Below are 26833 nucleotides of genomic sequence, written 5' to 3' on the forward strand. Positions count from 1 at the left end.
TAACGCGGTTCCGGACTGCGCGTCTAGAACCGCTAGACCACCGCGGCCAGCGCATGTGCAACTGGCTGATTGGCTAACTTCAGTGCTAATTACTTCGGCAGTGGCCATCTTCCAGTCTGACTGCCAACTTCTGCTCTCTCGTACATTACTGCTCCTCCTGCTCAGCACCCCGTGACCTCAGTTATCCACATTCCTGGCACATTTCTCAGCACAACCAACCCTCCAACACTCTTTCAAGTTTTTAGACTCTTTCTGACCAACCTGTATAGTTGAGGTGCTGAGCAGTCTAAAAGTGCAAAAGTAAGATTAAAAATATTACCTATATTTCAGATAGTGCCCTTCTTCGGAGCTGACAAATACAAAAGAAACATACATGTCCCTCGCCCCCCTCTTCCTCCTCTCCTCTCCTCTCCTCTCCTCTCCCCCTCTCCCCTGCATGCGCACACACACACACACACACACACACACACACACACACACACACACCTGCAATGTAGTGGCGAGTGAATGACCTTCTTTCATATCTAAAAGAGGACAACATTGTACAAAGCAATAGAACATTTTCATTGTTATTTATGTGCTTTTCAGCTGCTGAAAGTCTCAACTATACAGTGAGTGGCTACATTGACTTTCTCCATTATTTCCTGGCATTCATTTATTAGAGTCAGATTAATTTGGAGAAAAACATTATCATATGTTAACAGTATATCAATATGATGTTATAACAGAAAATAATTTTTGTTTGCTTACAGCTTGCAGAGGTGGAATCTGGTGCGGAACAGCTACGCCAGGAATGTGGAAGATTGAGGTCACGGGGTGCTGAGCAGGAGGAGCAGTGGCGGATGAGAGAGCAGGAGTTGGCAGTCAGACTGGAAGATGGCCGCTGCCGAGAGAGAAAATTGGAGGACCAGAGGCACAACCTTGAAGTGTGTCTTGCAGATGCTACTCAACAAATACAAGAGCTGAAGGTCAGTTAGACAGATGCAACTCTGAAATAAATATTCTAGCTGATCCCAGAAGAAACAAAATCTGACATCACTAACACACTTGGTAGAGTACTATTTCATCACACATTTTGATATCTCACTGGCAAAATGCACAGTGGTCAACATTTTTGGCAGCTGAAAAATTTGACACAACTTTAAACACAGTATAAAGTGAAGAACAGGTGACAGTTTACATGTAATTCCATTAAAACAAATGAAGTCATGAATCCTCCACAAACTGTAAATTTAATGTCATAACAAAAATCAACATTTTTTGTGAACTATTCCAAAACTAAGCATTTCTCCGTTTCATGAGTAAAATTGTTGGAGATTTTGGGGCTTTATGTTTTGCACTTTGTTATAACCATTATTTAAGTTTATTTGTCACAAAATACACTAAATTGAATTAGTATCTATTGTCAAAATAGAAAACAATTTTTCTTGATAATAAATATTCACCTTTTCCATATTGAGTATGTAGTTTCATCCTTAATGCTGTAAAATAACTTGCCATCACCAATAGTTCTAAGCTAAAACATTGCATTTATAAAATAAAATCCTTTGATCAGTAACGAAAGTAGATTTCAGTCCAACTTCAATTACTAATTGCCATCAATAGTAAGATCATTGGTTCACACCTTAAGAAATATCAGAAGGACAAAAATGACTCGCCTTATATTCGTATTCGCTGGTGAAATAATGGCAGCCTCACTAACTGTCAGTGGAATGGAACATCAAGCACATTAACCATACTCAGTGAGAACACACAGCGCTGATTTTGGCTGTCATGTGATCCTCCTGCTCAGTTGACTTGTTCTCAGCCTTGCTAACTTGCCCGTTCATTTTGTTACTTTGAAGCTACACAAAAATTTGCTACGGGGTTACCCTTACTCTATGTGGTATAATCTTGAAGTTTTATTTATCACCTTAAAAAACTAAAGTTATTTAGTAATTTTTTTGTCTCTTTGCAGTCCTGTTATGCATTAAAATATCCATGCCATAGCACTTTGGCATGCTGCCAGAGGAATCAAGGCAAAAGGCCTATCTCTGCCTTATCAAAGAGCTACTCCATTTTGTTTCAGCTCCTCTAGAGGCATATTGCAGGGATTTCATGTATACTAGGACTGCAGGAATTAAGAGACCGCATTGCTGGCTACTTCTTACCTTCAGGAGGTGAAATTTTCATTGCTACTGATTGACACATACCAAACTACACACTACATATACTACTCTCATACATGTATATAGTTTTGATAGCTAGGGTAATGTGTATGCTTTTGTAGATGCAGTGAACAGTTTCATTGAGAAAATAAAGCAATGGAAACGCCAGGCAGAAATACCAAAAATGTATGAAAATATAGCTTGGTGTGTCTTACTGTAAAGAAGACACATCAAGTTGCAGACAGGCACAATTAAAAGAAAAGACACATACATAAAGTTTTCGGCCACAGTCTTCGTCAGTAAAAGAGACACACACATCATTCACACACACAAACAAGCACACCTCTCACACACGACTACCAACTCCAGCATCTCGAGTCGGAATGCAACTATCACATGGGATGCAAGCAGTAATCTGGAGGGGGTGCGGAAGAGAAAGGGATAGTGTACGGGTGGGGAGAGAGACGAATGCTGTCTGGTGGAGTGTGCAGGGACTGCCAAAATGTGCAGCACCAGGAGTTTGTGTGGCAAGGAGGTAGGGAAAAAAGGAGAGGACCAGGGAAAGACAAGTGGATGCATTGGCAGAGCGCTACTTACAACATATTCTCCACTCCCATAATTATGTGGCCTCAATCTACAGTAACATACTGTTCCCACACCCTCCACCCAATAGTTTCCAACCCCTCTGTCCTATTATCTCCTCCTCATTCTCATCTCCCACCCTGCTTAATTGCAGTCCTCTGCCAAATCCATCTGTCTTTTCCTGCTCCTCTCCTTTCTTGCTCCTTTTTCCCCCACTTCCCTGCCCCACAACCTCCTGACGCTGTACCCATTTGCAGACTAGTTCATGCACACTCCACCAGACAGCGCTCGTCTCCCTCCTCAACCATACAGTACCCCTTCCCCACCCTTTCCAGATTGCTGCTTGCATCCCATGGGATAGTTACATTCCAGCCCAAGATGCTGGAGTTGGCGGTCGTGTGTGCTTGAGGTGTGCTTGCTTGCGTGTGTGAATAGCGTATATCTCTCTCTCCTACTAACGTAGGCTGTGGTTGAAAGCTTTATGTAAGTGTCTTTTAATTGTGCCTGTCTGCAAGTTGACATATCTTCTTTACAGTAAGCAGCAATCAATCTTTTCCTACACTATGCATTGAGAAAATAAGTACATCATTAGACAAGAGCAATATGGTGGCAGGAATTTCCTGTCTCCTCACAAAGACGTTTGATTCTGTAAATAAATAACATCTCCCCTTTAGTTCTATTCGCAGAGGATACCTCTGTCTTACTTAAAAATTGGGATTTGGAAAAAATTCTAATGTCTATGATCAGTACCTTCAGCAGCATAGGAACTTGGTTTCAGCTAAATGGGTTAAATCTAAATATATCTAAGGCTCACATGATGCAACTCAAAATCAAGCAGTCAAAATGTGAGCAGAGTAATATTGTTCACTACAACCAAGATATAGAGGTAGTTGCTTCAGTCAAATTCTTAGGTTTAAATATGGGAAAAAATTTGAGCTGGCAGGCACATGTTGAGAACCTAGGGAACAAATTGGACAGCATTGCATTTGCAATGCAAGTATTATCCACTGCTACTGACATGGGCACAAGAAAACAAACATACACAAGCTACTTTTAATCCATTATTAGGCATTGTATTGTTTTTGGGGTAAATTGACATACAAAGTTTGGATACTAAAAAAATAGAAAAAAAATCTCTCAAAATGTGCACTGGAAATGATGATGAACTATCTCATCCATTACTTAGAAAACTTACAATATTAACTCTGTGATATATATCACAGAGTTAGTATTGTAAGTTTTCTAAGTAAAAAGTGTTTGCTCTTATGGACAGTGTTTGAACTCAAATATCTCATGATGACACAATTTTCACTTCTTTCTTTTCTTCCTTATCTCTTCCCAAAATCTCTTCATCCTTTGACTATGCTCTTGTTTCCTTTGTTCAATCCATAATGCTCCCATCTTCCTCTTCTCATTTACCATAAATTTTGCATTCCTAATTTTGTTCCTGAATTCCTTTCTGTGTTTTATCATTTGTTTGTTGATCCAAAGCTGCCTTATGTCTTCCTCTATTTCATGATAACAATTTGTTTTAAGGCTTGAATGTTTGAAGTAGTAAAAGATTCTCTTTGTAAGTCTGGTGTTGCCCATTCTCAGTATGTGTCCGCAGAAATTTAGTCTGTGTTTTCTGATCATGTCTGTGAGTCTGTCAGTGTGTTGGTATAACTCATTTGTAGCTCTTTTCATCTATATGCCATCTTTGTGTATTGGTCCGAATGTTTTCATGAGAATTTTGCGTTCTGTTTTTTTATGTCTCTATAATGCCTGATGCGCCAATTGTGGTCGTTTCTAATGCATATAGTGCTTCCAGTAATACAACTGTTTTGTAGTGTCTAATTTTGGCCTGTCTTGATATGCTTTTCTTGTTTTAATGTGACCATGTGAGTTTGTATGCTTTCTGGAGTCTTTATGTTAATTCTGTATTGGATGCTTTGTTTGATCCTCCTATTTGTATGTATTCCCCTAAATATTTAAATTTTTTGACTCTTTTTTACGGATCCATACATCATTTGCACGATGTGTACATTGTTGGTTTGTCGTTCCATGTACTGAGTCTTCTCATATGATATCTGTAGACCTGTTTCGGCAGCTATTTCATGTAGGTGTTCCAGTGCTTCCTTTGCCTCCTCTGTGTTATTACTAAGTATGGCTGTGTCATCTGCAAATGCCAGATATTTAATGATTGTTCTTGTTTCACGTGTTCCTTTAACTTGTTCTTTCCATTGTTTGACAGTTTTGTCTAAGACTATGTTAAACAGGATTGGTGAAAGCCCATCTCCTTGTCTGACACCAGTGTGTATCTGGAAGGGTTCTGGAATTTCCACGATGAACTTAATCTTTGAGGTGGTGTCTGTGAGCGTCTGTTGTATAATTGCCCTGGTTTTTCTGTCGATGCCATATTCTTCCAGTATGTCAAAGAGCGTTTGTCGGTCTATGGAGTAGTATGCTTTTTTTAAAGTTGACAAAGATAACTACAGTATTTCCTGTCTGTCTGACTTTCAGAAGTGTTCTCAAGTTCCAGATCTGTTCTATGCCTGACCTCCATCTTCTGAAGCCTGCCTGGTATTACCCTATTTGTGGATCTGCTTGTGGTTCTAGTCTGTTTAATAACACCATTGAGAGAATTTTGTATGTGACTGGTAGTAGAGAAATACCTCTGTGATTAGTCGGATCTGACTTATCACCCTTTTTATGTAGGGGATGGATCAAAGCACATTTCCATTCCTCTAGCAACTTCTCTGTGACCCAAATTTCTGAGATAATCTTACTAATTTGCTTGGTGATGTTTTCATCTTGAAGCTTCCAGATCTCAGCAATAATACCATCTTCTCCTGCTGCTCTGTTATTTTTCATTTGTTTGATGATTCTCTCTATCTCTTCTATTGTGAGTGGATTAGAATCTAGGTTGGCTGTGGCTTTTTGGAAAGTTAATTTTGCTGTGGGTTTCTTCCAATTCAGAAGTTCATCACAGTATTGTTTGAGGATTTTGCAATTTTCTTTCGTGTTCGTTTCGAGGGATCCATCTGTTCTTCAGAAGCAGAGGCTAGGAGGTTTATAACCCTTCATATTTTCTTTGAATGTTCTGTAAAAGTTTCTAGTGTTATTTCTCTTGAAATCTTCGTTAATTTCTTTCAACCTGTTGTTGTCATATGCCCATTTTTTTCTATTCTGATTTCCTTTGTTGATTATTTCTGAATCTCATGAAATTCCTTCCATGTTTCTGATGTTCTGTTACTGCTGAATTTCATCCATGCCTGTGTTCTTCTTTCAATGGCTAGATCACAGTTCGTGTTCCACCATCTATGTTTTCGCTTCCTAGGAGGTTCCCCCTATTGCATTGCCTTCTGAATTGTTTTTGCAAAGTCTGACCATGTGTCTGTTGAATGCCTATTAATCTCTTCAACAACTTTGTCCCTGTTTATCTTCAAGTATTCCAGACCAGGTTAGACTCTTTTGTTTCATTCTGTTTGTTTCTGCCTTGGGATTTTCCTAATCTTAACTTGTAGTAAATAATGACCAAACTCAAAAAATCCCTTACATGTTCTGACATTTAGAATTTCCCGTGTACATTTGGTGGAAATGGCCACATGATCAATCTGTAATTCTCCCCACACGGTGTTGGGTGCTTTCTATGTTGTAAGTTTTCGTCTTGCGTTGACATAACTTTTAGGTTGACATTTTAACAGTATTTTATGAGGTGTTCTCAAGTTTTGTTTGTACAAACGTGTGCCGAATGCGAACTTGTGATTTGTTTGTATTTTCTTTCTTTATCTAAATGCGCATTAAAATCTCCCATTAAAATTTTCATATGTCTTTCTGGAATGTTGTTAGTTAATTCTTCCATGTTTTCAACTTCTTGCGGCTTTTTTCTATTATGTTTATTTGTTGGTGCATGAGCATTGCTAATTGTGTATGCTTTATTACCTGATTTGAAGGAAAGTGTGGAAATATGTTCTGATATAGAACTGAAGTCTATGATGTTATCCATTATTGATTTATGTACAGCAAATCCTTTACCTAACAATGATGGTATGCCTCTTCTGACAGCAGGTTTCTCTTTGTAGATCCTGTAATTTTCTCTATTGAAATGGTTTTCATCTCTGAAGCACGTCTCTTGAATGGCGAGAATTTTGATATGAAATTTTTCTCGTATGTCTGTGAGTTGTTTTAGTGTTCCAAGTTTGAAGAGTGTGTTTGTATTGAGAGTGCCAATGTAGTGTTTGCGAAGAGATTTTGAAAAGCTCTGATTCTTTTCCTCATGATGTTCCTGGTCCCCCAGAATCTGATGACCAGGAAAATCCAGTGCGTTGACTGGGGCGTGGGGTAGTGGATTCATTTCCTTTTGTTCCACCAAGATCACTTCAAGTTGAGTTTAGTTGCGGTGATCTTTGAAAAAGTTCACAATGATTTCAGACTTGATTGTTGAGATCAAGCCATATTTTACAGCCACATCAACTAGGTGAACAGACTGACTCTGACCACTAATCGCTGGATACCAGAACAGACACTAGGGGATTTCGTTGTGTGAGAGCTATCATATTTCGCTCAAGTCCGCCGGCAAGCCGGTGAGGACCCCCCCCTACCTGCCACCTGGGACGCGCCATGTCGGTGTACCAGCTCTCCGCCTGCTATGACAACGTAGTAGGTTCGTGGATTTTCCAAAAAGAAAAAAAAAAAAAAAAAACAGAACACCTTGAACAACTGGAGATTGGGCGTTCAAATTCACAGGACAAGTACATTAATATGTACTGCAGAAATGATCAGCATTTCAGTCACCTCGGTGCAATGAGCCCTGATATCTTTCTCCATGTGCGATGGCATCAGTGCATATAAGGCGCAAATGGCATCCTGTGGTATAGCCATCCATGCTGCATTCACCTGGTTCCAAAGTCATCTGTGGTGGTTGGCACTGGGTCACAGTGGTGCATCTGTCTTTTCACCATATCCCACACATTTTTGATTGGTGACAGGTGTGGTGATCTGGCAGGCCAGGGCAAAAAGCTGACATAACTTCAAGAAGGCACGTGTTCGTGCAGCAACATGTCTTGCTGAAAAATTATTTCTGGGGTGTTGTGCAGAAAGTGTGCGGCTGGGAGTCATAGGACGTCATCCGTGTAGGTCACACTTGTCATAGTGACCTGGACATGCACCAACTGTGATTTGTAATTGTATACAGTAGCACCCCACACCGGAAGGCCATGAGTTGGCACTATATGTGTTGTGCAAATGCAGTCTCTGTGATTCCACTCCCCCCGTCTGCAGTGAATCAGAATGCAGCCATCAGTGATGACGTTCTGTACACCATTGCCAACTGGCATGTTTCTGCACATTCGTCAAAGGTAGGCAGAGAAATGGATGGCACATGTGTAACCCATGCCTTGGGACAGGAAAAAATCGGTGTTGTTATATGACCAAAATCAGTGTTATTTGTTGCACTTTTTGGTGTTATTTTGTGGAAAGCTTATTCTATTGTCAGGTTTCTATTTTTGTCATATTTAACCATTTTTCAATGCTATGTTGAAAATGGAACTGTTCCTAAGAGAGGGTGGGCCAAACATGAGACAAGTGTAGAGAAAAATTATTTTAACAAAAAGTTTTGACACAAATAATTATTTTAAAACAAATACCAAAGGTAAAAATGAAAATAATAGTACATTGTAGATATTTTATTGATGACATATTTTGCACTTCTTCATGTCATTTTTGAGCTGTGGAGACTACAGAAGCTAGTCTCCGTGCCTCAAAAATGATCTGAAGATGTGCTAGGAGGGTGAAATGCGTCATCAATGAAGTATCTGCAACAGAGACTATTATTTCAATTTAGCGAGAATGATGTGGAGTGATGCATATATTTTAAATACTGCAAAAAACTTATTTATCAGTGAAGTATCCAGCACATTAAAAAGTATACAAAACTCCTTTTTTCAGGTCCACAATCTATTTTTGACACTCAACAATTTTTCTCACCAACTTAAATATTTATGTTAAATGGTTGAAATTTCTTACGGAATAGCAGAAATGGTACATAGAAGAAAATATTTTAATGTAAAGAAAAATCTTTGCCTTTGCAGTGCTATTGTTAGTAAGTAAAATGTCATAGCTGCATCCCTAAGAGATTTTTCTGTGTGAATATCTCCAAGAAAGCTTGAAGGTCATTTTTTAAGTGTCCCTAAGTGACAAAATATTTATTAATATTTACAAAAGATATTTAACTTGGGTTAAAATAAAACAAAATTTAATTTCTTAATTTTTTTAATGTTGCTTGCAAACATTGTTTATAATATGTTTTAGTAGAAGTGTTGAGTTTTAAATTCTATTTCCCATCCGTAACACAGTATTTTAATACAATAATACTTTCTTTTAATGCAGTCAGTTTTTTCTTCTTCTTTTTTTAACACACATATGTAAAACTGATAGTAAGGCTCATTATATACTGGATCTTCAGCTGTTTTTACCAAGATCTGGACTAATGGGGTAAAAACAGACATAACAGAAATCCATCCTCAGACAAAAGAAGCATAGTTCATCCTTACATCAGAGAAGTAAAAACTGCCGCCGTTGGATAAGCAGCTGCAGCAGCAAGTCGTATAACCCTAGCTTACTTATTTGTTAGATAGTTTAATTAATTTCTTTGCGTGTTTTTGGGTACTTGCATTGTTTAATTCATATATTTCGGGCGTATTATAGTATTTGAGGGTTGTAGCATCGCGCCTTAGTACCTGAATAGTGCAAATTCGCGTAGTCGTCTGTCTTCTGTTTTTGTTGTGAACGGCTAGTGTCGGTTGGTCCGTCAGTGTGCTCCCTGCCGCCGTTGGATAAGCAGCTGCAGCAGCAAGTCGTATAACCCTAGCTTACTTATTTGTTAGATAGTTTAATTAATTTCTTTGCGTGTTTTTAGGTACTTGCATTGTTTAATTCATATATTTCGGGCGTATTATAGTATTGGTCAGTTGTAGCATCGCGCTTTAGTGTTTACCTCGTAGATTCTTATTTAAATTGCGTGTGAGTTTCGTATAGGAGGTGCAATTTCGAGTTTTAGTTACTGTAATCGTAAATTCAGCAGATTGTAGCGCAGTCGTTAGGCATTTGTACAGGTTAGTTGATACATTCTTTGCGTGTTCCGCTTGCGTTATCTAGGCACGGACTCGTGTTTCGGTAACTGTTGTTAAACATCCATTAGAATGGACAGGGACTGCGATTGCTGTGTTCGGATGAGGGCTGACTTGGCATCCCTTCGCTCACAGCTGCAATCGGCGCTGACTTCGGTCGCGCAGCTTGAGGCTGTTGCCAATGGGCACCACTGTGGGGAGCCGGACTCGGGTATCACGGGGATGTCAACCTCGTCCCGTCTGTCCCCAGATCGGTCTGCCGCTGTGGTTGCCCCGGTTGCTGCCCGCAGTGGGGCTGAGCCCTCGCCTGTGGTTGATTGGGAGGTCATTCCAAGGCGTGGCAGGCAGCGAAAGGCGTCCCCGAAGGCTGATCAGAAAGCCTCCCCGGTGCGTCTGACAAACCGGTTTCAGGCACTGTCTCTGGCTGAGCCAGATGCAGCTGCCTGTCCTGTTTCAGAGGATGATTCTCAGCCTTCCAGGTCCGGGCAATCGCAGAGGGTGGGCTTACTGGTAGTTGGGAGCTCCAATGTTAGGCGCGTAATGGGGCCCCTTAGGGATACGGCGGCTAAGGAGGGGAAGAAATCCAGTGTGCACTCCGTGTGCATTCCGGGTGGAGTCATTCCTGATGTGGAAAGGGTCCTTCCGGATGCCATGAAGAGCACAGGGTGCAGCCAGCTGCAGGTGGTGGCACATGTCGGCACTAATGACGTGTGTCGCTTTGGATCTGAGGAAATTCTCTCTGGATTCCAGCGGCTATCTGATTTGGTGAAGGCTGCCGGTCTTGCTTACGAGATGAAGGCAGAGCTCACCATCTACAGCATCGTTGACAGAACCGACTGCGGACCTTTGGTGCAGAGCCAGGTGGAGGGTCTGAATCAGAGGCTCAGACGGTTTTGCGACGGTATTGGCTGCAGATTCCTTGACTTGCGCCATAGGGTGGTGGGGTTTCGGGTTCCGCTGAATAGGTCAGGAGTTCACTACACTCAGCTGGCGGCTACACGGGTAGCGGAGGCTGTGTGGCGTGGACTGGGCGGTTTTTTTTAGGTTAGAAGGCCTCGGGAAAGTGCGGGATGGGCTGCAATGTCAAAGGGTGCTTGGCAATTACAGGACGTGCTTGGATCAAGGAACAGTCGGAATTATAGTTGTAAATTGTTGTAGTTGCGCTGGAAAAGTCCCTGAGCTTCAAGCGCTAACAGAAAGCACAGAAGCTGATATCGTTATAGGTACAGAAAGCTGGCTAAAGCCTGAAATGAGTTCTGCAGAAATTTTTACGAAGTCTCAGACGGTGTTCAGGAAAGATAGATTAGGCAGAATTGGTGGTGGAGTGTTTGTGTCTGTCAGTAGTGGTTTATCTTGTAGTGAAGTCGAAGTAGATACTCCGTGCGAACTGGTGTGGGTGGAGGATATACTTAACAGCCGAATTAAGTTAATAATTGGCTCCTTCTACCAACCCCCAGACTCCGATGATACAGTTGCGGAACAGTTCAGAGAAAGTTTGAGTCTCGTAACAAATAAATACCCCACTCATACAGTTATAGTTGGTGGGGACTTCAACCTACCCTCGGTATGTTGGCAAAAATACTTGTTCAAAACCGGTGGTAGACAGAAAACGTTTTCCGAGATTGTCCTAAATGCATTCTCCGAAAATTATTTCGAGCAGTTAGTCCACGAACCCACGCGAATTGTAAATGGTTGCGAAAACACACTTGACCTCTTGGCCACAAACAATCCAGAGCTGATAGAGAGCATCATGACTGATACAGGGATTAGTGATCACAAGGTCATTGTAGCTAGGCTCAATACCATTTCTTCCAAATCCATCAGAAACAAACGCAAAATAATTTTATTTAAAAAAGCGGATAAAGTGCCACTAGAAGCCTTCCTAAAACACAATTTCCATTCCTTCTGAACTGACTATGCTCAAATTCAAAGATATAGTAGCAACAGCAATTGAGAGATTCATACCCCATAAATTGGTAAGAGATGGAACGAATCCCCCGTGGTACACAAAAAAAGTCCGAACGCTGTTGCAGAGGCAACGGAAAAAGCATGCGAAGTTCAGAAGAACGCAAAATCCCGAAGATGGGCTAAAATTTACAGACGCGCGAAATTTGGCACGTACTTCGATGCGAGATGCCTTTAATAGGTTCCACAACGAAACATTGTCTTGAAATTTGGTAGAAAATCCGAAGAAATTCTGGTCGTATGTAAAGTACACAAGCGGCAAGACGCTGCGCAGTGCCGATGGTACTGTTATCGACGACTGTGCCGCTAAAGCGGAGTTATTGAACGCAGTTTTCCGAAATTCCTTCACCAGGGAAGACGAATGGAATATTCCAGAATTTGAAACACGAACATCTGCTAGCATGAGTTTCTTAGAAGTAGATACCTTAGGGGTTGCGAAGCAACTCAAATCGCTTGATACGGGCAAGTCTTCAGGTCCAGATTGTATACCGATTAGGTTCCTTTCAGATTACGCTGATACTATAGCTCCCTACTTAGCACTCATATACAACCGCTCGCTCAACGATAGATCTGTACCTACAGATTGGAAAATTGCGCAGGTCGCACCAGTGTTCAAGAAGGGTAGTAGGAGTAATCCATTTAACTACAGACCTATATCATTGACGTCGGTTTGCAGTAGGGTTTTGGAGCATATACTGTATTCAAACATTATGAATCACCTCGAAGGGAACGATCTATTGACACGTAATCAGCATGGCTTCAGAAAACATCGCTCTTGTGCAACACAGCTAGCTCTTTATTCGCACGAAGTAATGGCCGCTATCGACAGGGGATCTCAAGTTGATTCCGTATTTCTAGATTTCCGGAAAGCTTTTGACACCGTTCCTCACAAGCGACTTCTAATCAAGCTGCGGAGCTATGGGGTATCGTCTCAGTTGTGCGACTGGATTCGTGATTTCCTGTGAGGAAGGTCGCAGTTCGTAGTAATAGACGGTAAATCATCGAGTAAAACTGAAGTGATATCAGGTGTTCCCCAGGGAAGCGTCCTGGGACCTCTACTGTTCCTGATCTATATAAATGACCTGGGTGACAATCTGAGCAGTTCTCTTAGACTGTTCGCAGATGATGCTGTAATTTACCGTCTAGTAAGGTCATCCGAAGACCAGTATCAGCTGCAAAGCGATTTAGAAAAGATTGCTGTATGGTGTGTCAGGTGGCAGTTGTGGCTAAATAACGAAAAGTGTGAGATGATCCACATGAGTTCCAAAAGAAATCCGTTGGAATTCGATCACTCGATAAATAGTACAATTCTCAAGGCTGTCAATTCAACTAAGTACCTGGGTGTTAAAATTACGAACAACTTCAGTTGGAAGGACCACATAGATAATATTGTCGGGAAGGTGAGCCAAAGGTTGCGTTTCATTGGCAGGACACTTAGAAGATGCCACAAGTCCACTAAAGAGACAGCTTACACTACACTCGTTCGTCCTCTGTTAGAATATTGCTGCGCGGTGTGGGATCCTTACCAGGTGGGATTGACGGAGGACATCGAAAGGGTGCAAAAAAGGGCAGCTCGTTTTGTATTATCGCTTTATAGGGGAGAGAGTGTGGCAGATATGATACACGAGTTGGGATCGAAGTCATTAAAGCATAGACGTTTTTCGTCGCGGCGAGACCTTTTTACGAAATTTCAGTCACCAACTTTCTCTTCCGAATGCGAAAATATTTTGTTGAGCCCAACCTACATAGGTAGGAATGATCATCAAAATAAAATAAGAGAAATCAGAGCTCGAACAGAAAGGTTTAGGTGTTCGTTTTTCCCGCTCGCTGTTCGGGAGTGGAATAGTAGAGAGATAGTATGATTGTGGTTCGATGAACCCTCTGCCAAGCACTTAAATGTGAATTGCAGCGTAGTCATGTAGATGTAGATGTAGATGAAAAAGTGAGCGTATGCATAGGTTTCTTTCTTTCTTTCTTTCTTTCTTTTTTCTTTTTTTTCTTTAAAAAAAAAAAAAGAAGAAGAAGGCAACAAGCTAACAAAGATAGGTCTCCCAGGAAAGTCTGATACAAAACACTGTTAACTTATTGGGAGCATATCAGTTTCAAATTCTAATGCCCTTTCGTCAATGGTTACTGTAGGCTTCAGCATTTTCACAGAACACACGTGTTCGTTGCCAAGTCGAGAATAAGAATACAATGGGGGGGAAAAAAAAAAGCCAGTGGATGATAAAAACGAGTATCCGAACGCAGGAACTGCAACAACTTCGAAATGATTGAAAAATGCACCACAAACAAAACATTAGTCAAGTGAAGTGTACCCCACTCTAATTGAGACAGCTATGTGCATGCGTGAATGTGGCAGCTTGGCAGCATCAGAGGTTTTTTTGGCTGCTTTCTCTCACTGTTTATACACCAAACAATCACATTCCAAGTAGCCAGAAATGGGAATTGGCACTGCTTCTAAGAGATGTCATCTCTGTGCATGCACGGCAAACTGTCTGGTAACTGCTTAAATGAAACTTATTTCACCGTAATTTGAAAACAATCATGTTGATATTAATTAAAATTTTTGTAAGTTAATACAGGCAGAAAAATACGCACTCAGCCTTCAATGTCGCATTGCTATTGGTATTGCGCACAATATTGTTTATTGGCAAGTGTTGGCAAAGAGCATACCCAAAACAGTTGTCCTGCCAATGAATGGTCTCTGTAAACTTAACTAATGGCTTAAACTCAAGCATGTACAGTATTAACGTAGTTTGCGTTCTATCACACAGAGCACCTTTTTCTTTGTTAAGAAGATTTGAGAATGGGTTCTCATACTTGAAACCGGTCATCAATTAAAGAAAAGAAACTGAATTTTTTGGTTACTGTCTCAAGTCTCAGTGATCTCATTTCTTCAAGCCTTACATCGTTGCATTATTAACCACATTTAATGAGCAGGGTGATGTGTTTGTGATAGATTCTCATTGCACCATTTTTTGAAATGACATATTGTGGCACATACACTACAAAAGAAATAAATAATCGAAATTCGCACAGTGGTCATTCGTACACGTTCGCAAAAGTCCATAGTCGAAAGGCCACTAGTGATGTCACGACTGCAAAAAGTAGTGTGATAGTTGAACATGGAACATTTCAACATTTAATATGTCACTGACATAATTAGATTTACAACACTTCTTACGAGGACACAGAAATTTTGTTGAAAAACACCGATTTTCCGTTACTTTCTTAAAAACTGCTGAATTCGCGTGATTTGCGCAAAAACCACCAAATTCTCATTATTCATCACATTAACATTTAAACAGATTTTTCCTGTTCCTACCCATGCCATAATAAAAAGCAATGGACTGTCACCCCTGATTTAGTGTATGATGTGTTACACTGTTTCACTAGAGCCAGGGAGGATGCAGACCTGTCCTCCAATGCTATTAGGATGAGGTGTCAAGCTTCTCGGGTGGTGGTCTACAGCCTTTCGTGAACCATTCTTCACACACGCGGTTCACGGCCACGTGAATCATTCTTCACACACGCTGTTCACGGCCAAAACACTTCGTCCCATACGAGCAGCAATTTCCCCAAGAGATGATTCATGTTCTCTCAAACCAGTAATGCGCACTCTTTCATACTCCCTGATTTGACAGTACAATTCGCTCATACTGTTGACCTGGAACCCATATGATGCCATGGTTCAAATGCTAATCATTTCTGCAGAATATAATAATGTACCTGTCCTGTGAAAATGAACATCCTCTCTCTAGTTGTTCAAGGCATTCTGTTTTTTTTCTGAACATGAGTGTATTTGAGGGAAACCATTTTGTTCATTCACATTATACAAGAAACAAAGAAAATTTTACTCTCCCTACCCACCATCTCAAACTGCCCAGGGACCTCAGTACTTGAGAATGAAAATTTATAATACATTAAAAGGGAGCAAGTTTTGAGTACTCTACAGAAATTTCACTGAGAAGCTCTTACATATCCTCCATACAGTCCCGATTTCTCCCCATATGATTTCCATAGTTTTGGAGTCCAGAAGAAACACATTTATGCCCATCGATTTGCTTCAGACAAAAAGGTGCATGCCTGGGTACAATCAGGTTTCCATAGCAATGGTGCTCATACGGTATTTTTTTAGGAGAAAGCCTAGACCATAGAGGTATGGAGGTATTTTGAATATCTTGTAAGTAGCCATAAAAACGTTCCAGTTCTGACTCTGTTAACAACCTGTATAATAATGACGTTTGACATCTTCTTGAAAGAAAAACATTTGACTACGCTACATTTTTTTTCCTTTTGTTGAGAACTAGGGAGGGCTGTGGCCTCCCCTTTGCTCCTGGGTATGGGACCCTTGTTCCACAGGCAACTTCAAACATTTTTCCATACAGGCATTGACCAATTTGCCTCTCAATGGGATAAATATGGTAACACTTATGGTGATTACTTTTAAAATAATAAACAGTTTACTTACTGATTTTTCATCTGACTCATTGTCATGTGATTCCCCTTATAACTTGTGTAATAAAACTATTGACTTATTCTGTGGCTGAAATATTAGGCAGGACATCTTCCCTCTAGACTAGAAGTTTGTTGAGGTTATTGGGCTCACAGTTTGCCAAGTGCATTGTTTACTTTCTAAATCGATCATAAACAGCTATGAAGTATTCTGTAACACTGTAGACCATAGTAATGGTGTATGAGCATTCCTATATGATCCCATGAGCAGTCCTATATGATCTCAGAAAATACATATGTTAGATCAAAGTAATTTAATACACTAAATGTGTTTCACACAAACAATCTCTGAAAATGTGACTGCATATTTAGTTTTAATTCATAACACATAATTAACAGACCAAATATAGTGTGTGTGTGTGTGTGTGTGTGTGTGTGTGTGTGTGTGTGTGTGTGGTGTTTTCAGTTTCATTTTGGACTATCATGGCAATGTTTATATGTAAATTTGTTAATCTGGAGCTGAAACTGAGTCTGTTGAAGTTTCTTGTTAAAAAGATTTCTTCCCTGTAAGCTGTTTGGAGTTTTCAGGTCAGTGCATAGACCTTTTTTTAACCTATAGGCTAGACTTGGTGGTGCAGAGGGCAGAGTCAGAGCCCTAGATCAGCAACTAGTACAACTGGAATCTGCTAAGAAAGAAGTGGAGCAGAAGTTAAGCAGTGTTGGATCAACACTACGAAGAATTGCTGGCATACAGATGGATGGAAGTGTCACACTTCCATACAGGTTGCTCAGCCCCTCAAGACGTTGGAGCCCAGTCCGAGCAGGTAAATGTGTTTTGATGTAAGTTTATCTAGTAATTTGATAGCTTCATTATTTACATTCCAGTCTGGTTTTCTAAGACACTTTATAAATTCACCAGATCATTTCCTTCAATTACATACTGAGCTTGGTGACACAGTGGTGAAGTGACTTAACCCACATATGCAAGGAACAACTTTCAGACCCCTGAACTTGCTATCCATATTTATATATTCCATGTTTTCCATAGAAAACTTGAGAACAGAAAAAACAAGCGTGTCACAGAGAAATGCTCAGAGACCGACTCTAAGACGTTCAAAAGCATTGCTATAAAAATTTAAAAACATAAAATGTTCATATGTTTCTAATAAGAGATGCTTACTGAAACATAAAAAATAGGCTTGTTTACTGTAATGTCTCGAAGTGTTTTGCACAAAAAGATCATCAGTAATGGCCTGTAAACAATAAATTACAGATTGAGGTGCTCATATAGTGGATTGTACGGTGCACTAGCTTACAAGACAGGGAGGTGAGCCAGATCCCAATTGAATTCACACGGTAGATTAATGACCAGGTGCTGGTGCATCAGCCAGCATGAGTGTGGATTTTAGGCATTTCCTCACACTCTTGTAGACAAATGCTGAGCTGGTCCGTGTATTCTACCACAGAGAATACAACACACAAGCAGTTAAAATACAGTCACACACACACACACACACACACACACACACACACACACACACACACATAAAAAGTATAAGAAATTCATAGACAGATGGTGCATACATCTTCCGTGCCTTAAGTTAGCTTGACAACTGTGATGTTAAAGGATATCTGGTCACAAAGCTAAACAATAAAATAAAATAAAATATTTGCTGACTCCCAAAGAAGTGAACCCTGTACTAGACATAATAAATGCTAAAGAAAAGAAATAATTAGTTACAGATTAATTGTGAACCACTAAAATATGAAAATAATATTGACTGTTTTCAGCCATGAAATATAAACTATCAGATTTTTATTTATTTTTTCCTGCAATTGATTTTGTAAATTATTTGATCATAATAATTCTTTATAAATCATGTACTGAATATTAACTTTTTATCAGCTTAATTTAATTTATGTTATAATCATTACAGCTCAGGATGCAGATTCACGAGGTGAGGGTGTTATTGATGTTGATCCGGAACTTGTTAGAAAAGGAGTGCGGTCCCTCATGCATCAAGTTGCTCAAATAGAACGAGAAAGGGTACGTCAAAATTGTACCTCAATTCTTAATATTATGCTTTTTCATCAAATGGAATGTTGAAAGCTAATAGAATGCTTAACTGATTTCTTCTCGTATGCTTTAATTGGTCATTGTGATAATTTATGTAACCTTTTGGTTTTACTTTATTAAGGAACCTCTATGTAGTGGAAAAACATGACAGATTGATGGTGGCAACTGAAATAACAATGAAATCCAGACCCTTCCCTTTGTCGGGAAAACATGAAATCGTGAATCAAACAAACTGAAACTCTTGAAAGGATTTTGAAGTTGTTTGTCAATAAATTGAAAGAAAGCATTGGACAAGAAAATACTGAATTGTTTTAATAATAATAATAATAATAATAATAATAATAATAATAATATGTACTCCACCTTCTCCAGAGTCTTGAAATCAGACAATGCTGGTAATAGTAGTATAATAAAAGAAAGTTGAAGAAGTAAAAAAAATCACTCACTGTATGGTTGATATACTGAGTGCAGTCAGAATGTACATAGACAAGCTGGAGATTGCCACTAAGCTGTCTGGCAGTTTCCTTCCTTTTATCAAACAGAATAGGATAAACACCCGCACATACATATGAACAGCTATGTTGTCTCAGCACTGCAAGTAGACTGAGCCCAGTTAGGTTTTAGATTGGAGAAGATGGTCAGGTAAAAAGGGAACTGTTCTGTTTTGTTATTTGAAAGCAGAGTGTCATGCAGGGAGCACAGAAGGAAACAGAAGTAATTAATGCTCTTCTGCTATGTAAGATATTAGTTATCATTGTTTTTACTTTCACTTTTTTAAATCTGATTCTAAGAAGAGAGTTTGTGAGTTATGTCTTAAAGATAGCAGCAGAAAAATAATGATAATGATTGGGAGAAGTATCAAGACAATTTTAGATACTTCTTACTGCTGATTTTGTATCTCAGCCTGCAATGGATGCAGATGTATTGACCATGGAGTCAGTTGACCCCTGTTTGTTGCAGCTCCCCAAGGATACTGGTCAATGCACAACTACAGAATAGGTCCCACACCACAACTGATGTCCAAACAACTAGAGCACTTTTCAAGCAACAGCTATAACCTGCCTTTGTAGTACAGGCTCAAGAGCCTTATGGAGGTACCATTCTTACAAGGAATGTCAACAACATTATGCCACCGATTCCATTTAGGACTTTGTTTCCTGTCACATCCCCTAGTCTTGCCATATATTGCTGCCAGGAAGTAAGACTGGTTGCAATGCAATTCCAAGGCTCAACAATACCTCATAGACTGAGTCTCTGACTAGAGCCACTGGCGTTTCTACGTATATAAATTTTTTTTATGCCACAAGTTTCAAAAAATGGAAAAGTTTCTTCAGAGACTCAAGTGTCATGTCTCTATTAATTAGCTTAGATTACAGTGAAACTGACAACAAGGATTGTCACACATAGCATTAGTAGTCATTCTGATGTAATTATTTCATTATTAGACCATTAGTTATATTACTTGACATGGAACGTAGCGTACTAAAATTGTTAGACCTGTAAAAGCAGTAGTCAGACCTACAGGAAGATCACCACCAACTACTACTGGCACTGCTCCAGAAGCAACAAGAGTTGATCATGGAAATGCTGTTACACTGGCTCGTCTGTATCTCACCAAACACCACCACCACTTCACTCACACAGTTTCAAACAGTCAAGAGCTGTTGAGAAGCCTGGGTTAGATAGCAGTCTCCACTGTGGACAGCTTCTTAAGGCAGCATACTCAGTGAAACTGTTTGCCAAAAATTACTAGGTTTGTTGATTTGACTGTGTACAGCACTGTTTGTCAAACATAGTGTGTCTGAACAATGGAAAGTCCAGGATGGAATAACAATGATATGAAAAATTACAGATTGCTACTCAACACGTAGAGGAGACACTGAGTCACAGACAGGCACAATGAAAAGACTGTGATACATTTGAGCTTTGCACTAAAGACCTCCTTCTAATGTACAAAAGACACACACATTCACAACTCACACAGAGATGACCACTGTCTCTGACTGCTGTGGCTGTACTGCAGACTTCAACTGCACCTGATGGGAGCAGCAATCTAGTGTGGCAGGTAGAGGTAAGGAAGTGGCATGGGGTGATGAGGGGAAGGGATAGAAGGGTAGCTGGGGGAGGTGTAGCACTGTTTGTGGGAGTGTGCAGGGACATATTCAGGACAGGGTAGATGCAGTTGGGGGCTTTGGGGATGGCAGACAATGAGAGAAGTAGAGAAGGGAGGGAAGACTACTGTGTGCATTGGCAGAATAGAAGGCTGTGTAGTGCTGGTGTGGGAGCAGGGAAGGGGATAGGTAGGTAGAGGACAGGGGGTAACAAAGGTTGAGGTCGGGGGGGGGGGGGGGGGGGGGGGGTTTGGGGGTCTGACCTCAATATTTGCTAGTCCCTGTCCTCCACCTACCTATTCTCTCCCATGCTCCCACTCCAGCTCTACATGGCCTTCTATTCTACCAACACACCCACTAGCATTTGCCCCTGTCTTCCTCCTTCCCATCCCCCTCCCCAAATCTCCCAACCGTACCTAGCAGCCCTATCTTGTTCCCACCATGTCCCTACACGCTCCCACAAACATCACTGCATCTTCCCCCCCGACACCTACTCTTGTATCCCTCCCCCTCCCCATGCCTCCTCCTTACACACGCTAGATTGCAAGTTGCAGTCCGCAGTGTGGCCACAGTGCCCATTGACTGCAGAAACGTATTTGTGAGTTGTGCTTGCGAGAATGTGTAGGTGTTTCCTGCTTTGGATGAAGGCCTTTCTGCAGGAAGCTTAAGTATAAGCAGTCTTTTCGTTGTGCCTGTCCACGGTTCTTCTTCTCTCTGTGGTGAGTAGCAATCTATCATTTTCATAATATTATTATTAGATTACATTTGACGTGTTTTGAGAGAAATTTTGGTCAGCAGCAGATTTGACAAGATGGTGAATGTTTGTGTTGATGTTTTTCTGCACATGTTTACTGAAAAATAGTGTTATTACAATTTATCTCGCTGTGATGTAGGTATTCACAATTATGGAAACTATACTCAGGAAGCAACAATAGCATTGGCAGTTATAAAAATTCTTCTAATAATTTCCGGGTATGCAGCCGGATCCCGTCGACATTCTGCCACGATATTTCGGCCCAGAGACGTCCGGCCATCATCAGGTGAGTACACAACTACTGAAGAGCCCAGGTGCAGTCGCGGTATTTATACCGATTCTCGCGCACGTGTTGACATGCGCGGCATAGCCGAGTTGTACGTGCTGCCCTCGGTGGTGAAAGTAAAAGATCATCTAGTCATTGAGTATCGAATGACGCTGTCTATTCCGCTGTGAATGTATAATTTTAATAACAGGATTCCAAGTTTTATCCAGTTGAAAGCCGTTGTCACGATTTATAAGATTATCGGCAAGACGTATTTCCACTGATTCCTTGATTACGGAATCCCAAAATCCGGAAACCGGAGCTAAAATTTTTGTTCCATTGTATTCCATTGAATGTCCCAATGAAATACAGTGCTCTGCTACTGCCGATTTTGACGGTTGCCGCAGACGGGTGTATCTCTCATGTTCTGTACATCGTTCATGGACAGTTCTTGTCGTCTGGCCAATATATGCAGAGCCACATTCACAGGGAATTTTGTAGACACCTGCTTTCTTCAGTTGTAAATCGTCTTTAACGGATCCAACCAGGGCCCGGTTCTTTGCTGGTGGACGGAAGATAACCTTGATTTTATTCTTCTTCAGTAGTCGGCCTATTTTCGACGACACATTCCCGGCGTATGGAAGAAACGCAGTTGATTTAAAGTCGTCATCAGCGTCCTCAGTGCGCTGCTTCTTGTTATGACAGTTGCGCATGGCCTTTCTTATTTGGCGTGAAGTGTAGCCATTCTCTTTAAAAACCTTCTCCAAGTGTTCTAATTCTGCGTGGAGGTTTTCATCGTCCGATATTACATGCGCTCGATGTATTAAGGTACTGAGAACACCGGCTGTTTGTGCTGGGTGGTGGCAGCTTGACGCCTGGAGATACAGATCTGTGTGAGTCGGTTTCCTGTACACAGAATGTCCTAATGACCCATCATTTTTACGGCATACTAGCACATCTAGAAATGGTAAAGTGCCATCTTTTTCAATCTCCATCGTGAATTTGATGTTCTCATGTAAAGAGTTTAAATGATGAAGGAATTTCTCCAGTTCCTGTCTGCCATGAGGCCATACAACAAAAGTATCATCTACGTACCGCCAGAAGACCGTAGGCTTTAAGACAGCAGACTCAAGTGCTTTCTCCTCCAAGTCCTCCATAAAGAGATTAGCTACCACAGGGGACAAAGGGCTCCCCATGGCGACGCCGTCTGTTTGTTCAAAGAATTCGTCATTGAATAGAAAGTACGTTGAGGAGAGTATATGTTCAAACAAGGCCGTCATTTCTGCACTGAATAAGTTACCAATAAGATGTAACGATTCCATTAAAGGCACTTTGGTAAACAGTGAGACCACATCAAAGCTGACTAATAAATCCGAGCTGCTAAGCTTAACTTCCTTCAAGCGACTGACAAAATCCTCGGAATTACGTATATGGTGGCAACACTTACCCACATACGGCTTTAGTAGTGAGGCCAGATATTTTGCTGTAGAATAGGTGGCAGCACCAATATTACTCACTATTAATCGTAGTGGGGCACCATCCTTGTGTATCTTGGGAAGACCGTAGAGTCTTGGTGGTACTGCATTGTGTGGTCTCAATCTCTTGATAATTTGTTCAGGTAGAGAACAGTCGTTCAAAAGGGTAGCAGTTTTCCTTGATATTCGGCTTGTTGGGTCCTTTTCAATTCTGCGGTACGTGGAATCATTTAGCTGACAATATATCTTCTCGTTGTAGGCTTCCCTTGTCAGAAGAACTGTGGCGTTACCCTTATCCGCAGGCAGTACGACTGTGCTAGTATCTTCTCTGAGGCTGCGGAGAGCAGCTCTTTCAGCTGGCGAGATGTTACTCCGTTATGGCGCACATTTCAGCAACGTTCGGCAAGATTCACGTCGAATTTCGTCTGCATTATCCGCAGGGAGACGTCTAATGGCTTCCTCAATGTATCCTGGGCCAAGGCAGACTGGGCTCACAGGATACACCGTCAATCAATCTGGATTGACGGTGTATCCTGGGCCAAGGCAGACTGGGCTCACAGGATACACCGTCAATCCAGATTGATTGACGGTGTATCCTGGGCCAAGGCAGACTGGGCTCACAGGAACAGTACGAACAGGCAAAGTGCGAAGTTTAGCCAACTCGTAACAAGAAAGCCGCAAGAAGCTATCTCTGGACGATCCGTGGTGAACCTTACGGAGAAATCATTGGACGATGCAACGATGTCAGTGCTTTCGAAAGGTTTAAACTTCGCCCCTACTCCTGTTTCACTGCCTTTAACGGATTTCATCAGTTCCATTGAGGAAGCCATTAGACGTCTCCCTGCGGATAATGCAGACGAAATTCGACGTGAATCTTGCCGAACGTTGCTGAAATGTGCGCCACAACGGAGTAACATCTCGCCAGCTGAAAGAGCTGCTCTCCGCAGCCTCAGAGAAGATACTAGCACAGTCGTACTGCCTGCGGATAAGGGTAACGCCACAGTTCTTCTGACAAGGGAAGCCTACAACGAGAAGATATATTGTCAGCTAAATGATTCCACGTACCGCAGAATTGAAAAGGACCCAACAAGCCGAATATCAAGGAAAACTGCTACCCTTTTGAACGACTGTTCTCTACCTGAACAAATTATCAAGAGATTGAGACCACACAATGCAGTACCACCAAGACTCTACGGTCTTCCCAAGATACACAAGGATGGTGCCCCACTACGATTAATAGTGAGTAATATTGGTGCTGCCACCTATTCTACAGCAAAATATCTGGCCTCACTACTAAAGCCGTATGTGGGTAAGTGTTGCCACCATATACGTAATTCCGAGGATTTTGTCAGTCGCTTGAAGGAAGTTAAGCTTAGCAGCTCGGATTTATTAGTCAGCTTTGATGTGGTCTCACTGTTTACCAAAGTGCCTTTAATGGAATCGTTACATCTTATTGGTAACTTATTCAGTGCAGAAATGACGGCCTTGTTTGAACATATACTCTCCTCAACGTACTTTCTATTCAATGACGAATTCTTTGAACAAACAGACGGCGTCGCCATGGGGAGCCCTTTGTCCCCTGTGGTAGCTAATCTCTTTATGGAGGACTTGGAGGAGAAAGCACTTGAGTCTGCTGTCTTAAAGCCTACGGTCTTCTGGCGGTACGTAGATGATACTTTTGTTGTATGGCCTCATGGCAGACAGGAACTGGAGAAATTCCTTCATCATTTAAACTCTTTACATGAGAACATCAAATTCACGATGGAGATTGAAAAAGATGGCACTTTACCATTTCTAGATGTGCTAGTATGCCGTAAAAATGATGGGTCATTAGGACATTCTGTGTACAGGAAACCGACTCACACAGATCTGTATCTCCAGGCGTCAAGCTGCCACCACCCAGCACAAACAGCCGGTGTTCTCAGTACCTTAATACATCGAGCGCATGTAATATCGGACGATGAAAACCTCCACGCAGAATTAGAACACTTGGAGAAGGTTTTTAAAGAGAATGGCTACACTTCACGCCAAATAAGAAAGGCCATGCGCAACTGTCATAACAAGAAGCAGCGCACTGAGGACGCTGATGACGACTTTAAATCAACTGCGTTTCTTCCATACGCCGGGAATGTGTCGTCGAAAATAGGCCGACTACTGAAGAAGAATAAAATCAAGGTTATCTTCCGTCCACCAGCAAAGAACCGGGCCCTGGTTGGATCCGTTAAAGACGATTTACAACTGAAGAAAGCAGGTGTCTACAAAATTCCCTGTGAATGTGGCTCTGCATATATTGGCCAGACGACAAGAACTGTCCATGAACGATGTACAGAACATGAGAGATACACCCGTCTGCGGCAACCGTCAAAATCGGCAGTAGCAGAGCACTGTATTTCATTGGGACATTCAATGGAATACAATGGAACAAAAATTTTAGCTCCGGTTTCCGGATTTTGGGATTCCGTAATCAAGGAATCAGTGGAAATACGTCTTGCCGATAATCTTATAAATCGTGACAACGGCTTTCAACTGGATAAAACTTGGAATCCTGTTATTAAAATTATACATTCACAGCGGAATAGACAGCGTCATTCGATACTCAATGACTAGATGATCTTTTACTTTCACCACCGAGGGCAGCACGTACAACTCGGCTATGCCGCGCATGTCAACACGTGCGCGAGAATCGGTATAAATACCGCGACTGCACCTGGGCTCTTCAGTAGTTGTGTACTCACCTGATGATGGCCGGACGTCTCTGGGCCGAAATATCGTGGCAGAATGTCGACGGGATCCGGCTGCATACCCGGAAATTATTAGAAGAACAAATACGCCGGGAAAATTTCAGAAGTCACAGTTATAAAAATGTTAGAGGTGTTGCATCTTTACCATTCATATATTATACAGGAAGAGGTTAAGAAGAAAGTTGGTGTTCTACCCACAACATAGAAGTGCGAGTGCAATAAAATAAAAATTAAATTAAATTACACAAAACATCGAAGCTCTCCAGTTCTTCTATGGACAGTGTATATGTTCCAACACTGTGATATTTTAATGAAGTGTCATTAAATGACCAAAAGGAAGAAGATAATTTTTTCATGTACTTGTGTCTTCTTTTCAGTGTGAACGCAATGTAACTCCATTATTAAAAGTTTGACTGTCCATTGTTAGAAAGGTGAAGTAATCAACAGGTTCTGAGTGTAATTTTATTTAGCAGATTTACATGGGTATATTTCTCTTTCCATTTCAACCATTCCTTAGACAAGCATCTTGTTTTCTTTTTCTTCCTTACATACAGTGCTAAAGTCAAAGCCAGTAAAACTTTTTCTGCATTGGCAGCCATCATACACTTCAAAAGTGAGATTAAATTGACAAACTTTGTTGGTACAAGTACAGATTTGTTTGATGAATATGTGGATAAAAAAAAGCAAATTTGACTAACAAGTTTCATTGTGTACAGGCTCCTTTAAGGTGCAGTGTTCCCGGTAAGTTTCAATTGCTACAGAATTTGCTTCATCGGATGGAGTCAGCCACCTTCATTTTGTACAGATTCATTGACATTACCTCTACTACATTCTGAATATTTACATTGTGTTCAAGTGAATGCTTTTGTCTTTACTTTCTTTCTCATCGGTGCAGAAAACAAAGACAGCTGCATTTACAGTTTTATCACCAGAATTACCTAAGAAAACTCCTAGTGGAATAAAATGTGCAATAATAAGTAGAGGGAAACCCTGGCATTGTTGACAGATTTAAGTCAAGGATGATAGCCAAGGAAGTGTGAACCAGTATTCCAAATGTTCATCTACAGTTACTGCGTCTGAGACAGAATTCCATTCTGTTAGGCAGCTGGAAAAAATTGTGGCCATTTTAATTACATATGTTGCATTACA

General features: G+C 41.0%; 1 protein-coding gene across 1 annotated transcript in view; it reads left to right on the forward strand.

Moving 5' to 3' along the window:
• LOC126336939 (rootletin) overlaps window positions 1–26833 on the forward strand; it is a 409210-nt gene that overhangs the window by 336942 nt on the left and 45435 nt on the right. The window contains exons 23-25 of the mRNA XM_050001116.1: window positions 753–968; window positions 16881–17085; window positions 18199–18308. Of these exons, the coding sequence (XP_049857073.1) occupies window positions 753–968; window positions 16881–17085; window positions 18199–18308 (531 nt within the window). The remainder of the gene's footprint in view (window positions 1–752; window positions 969–16880; window positions 17086–18198; window positions 18309–26833) is intronic.

This window comes from Schistocerca gregaria, chromosome 2 (genome assembly GCF_023897955.1).
Source record: "Schistocerca gregaria isolate iqSchGreg1 chromosome 2, iqSchGreg1.2, whole genome shotgun sequence".
NCBI classification, from domain to species: Eukaryota; Metazoa; Arthropoda; class Insecta; order Orthoptera; family Acrididae; genus Schistocerca; species Schistocerca gregaria.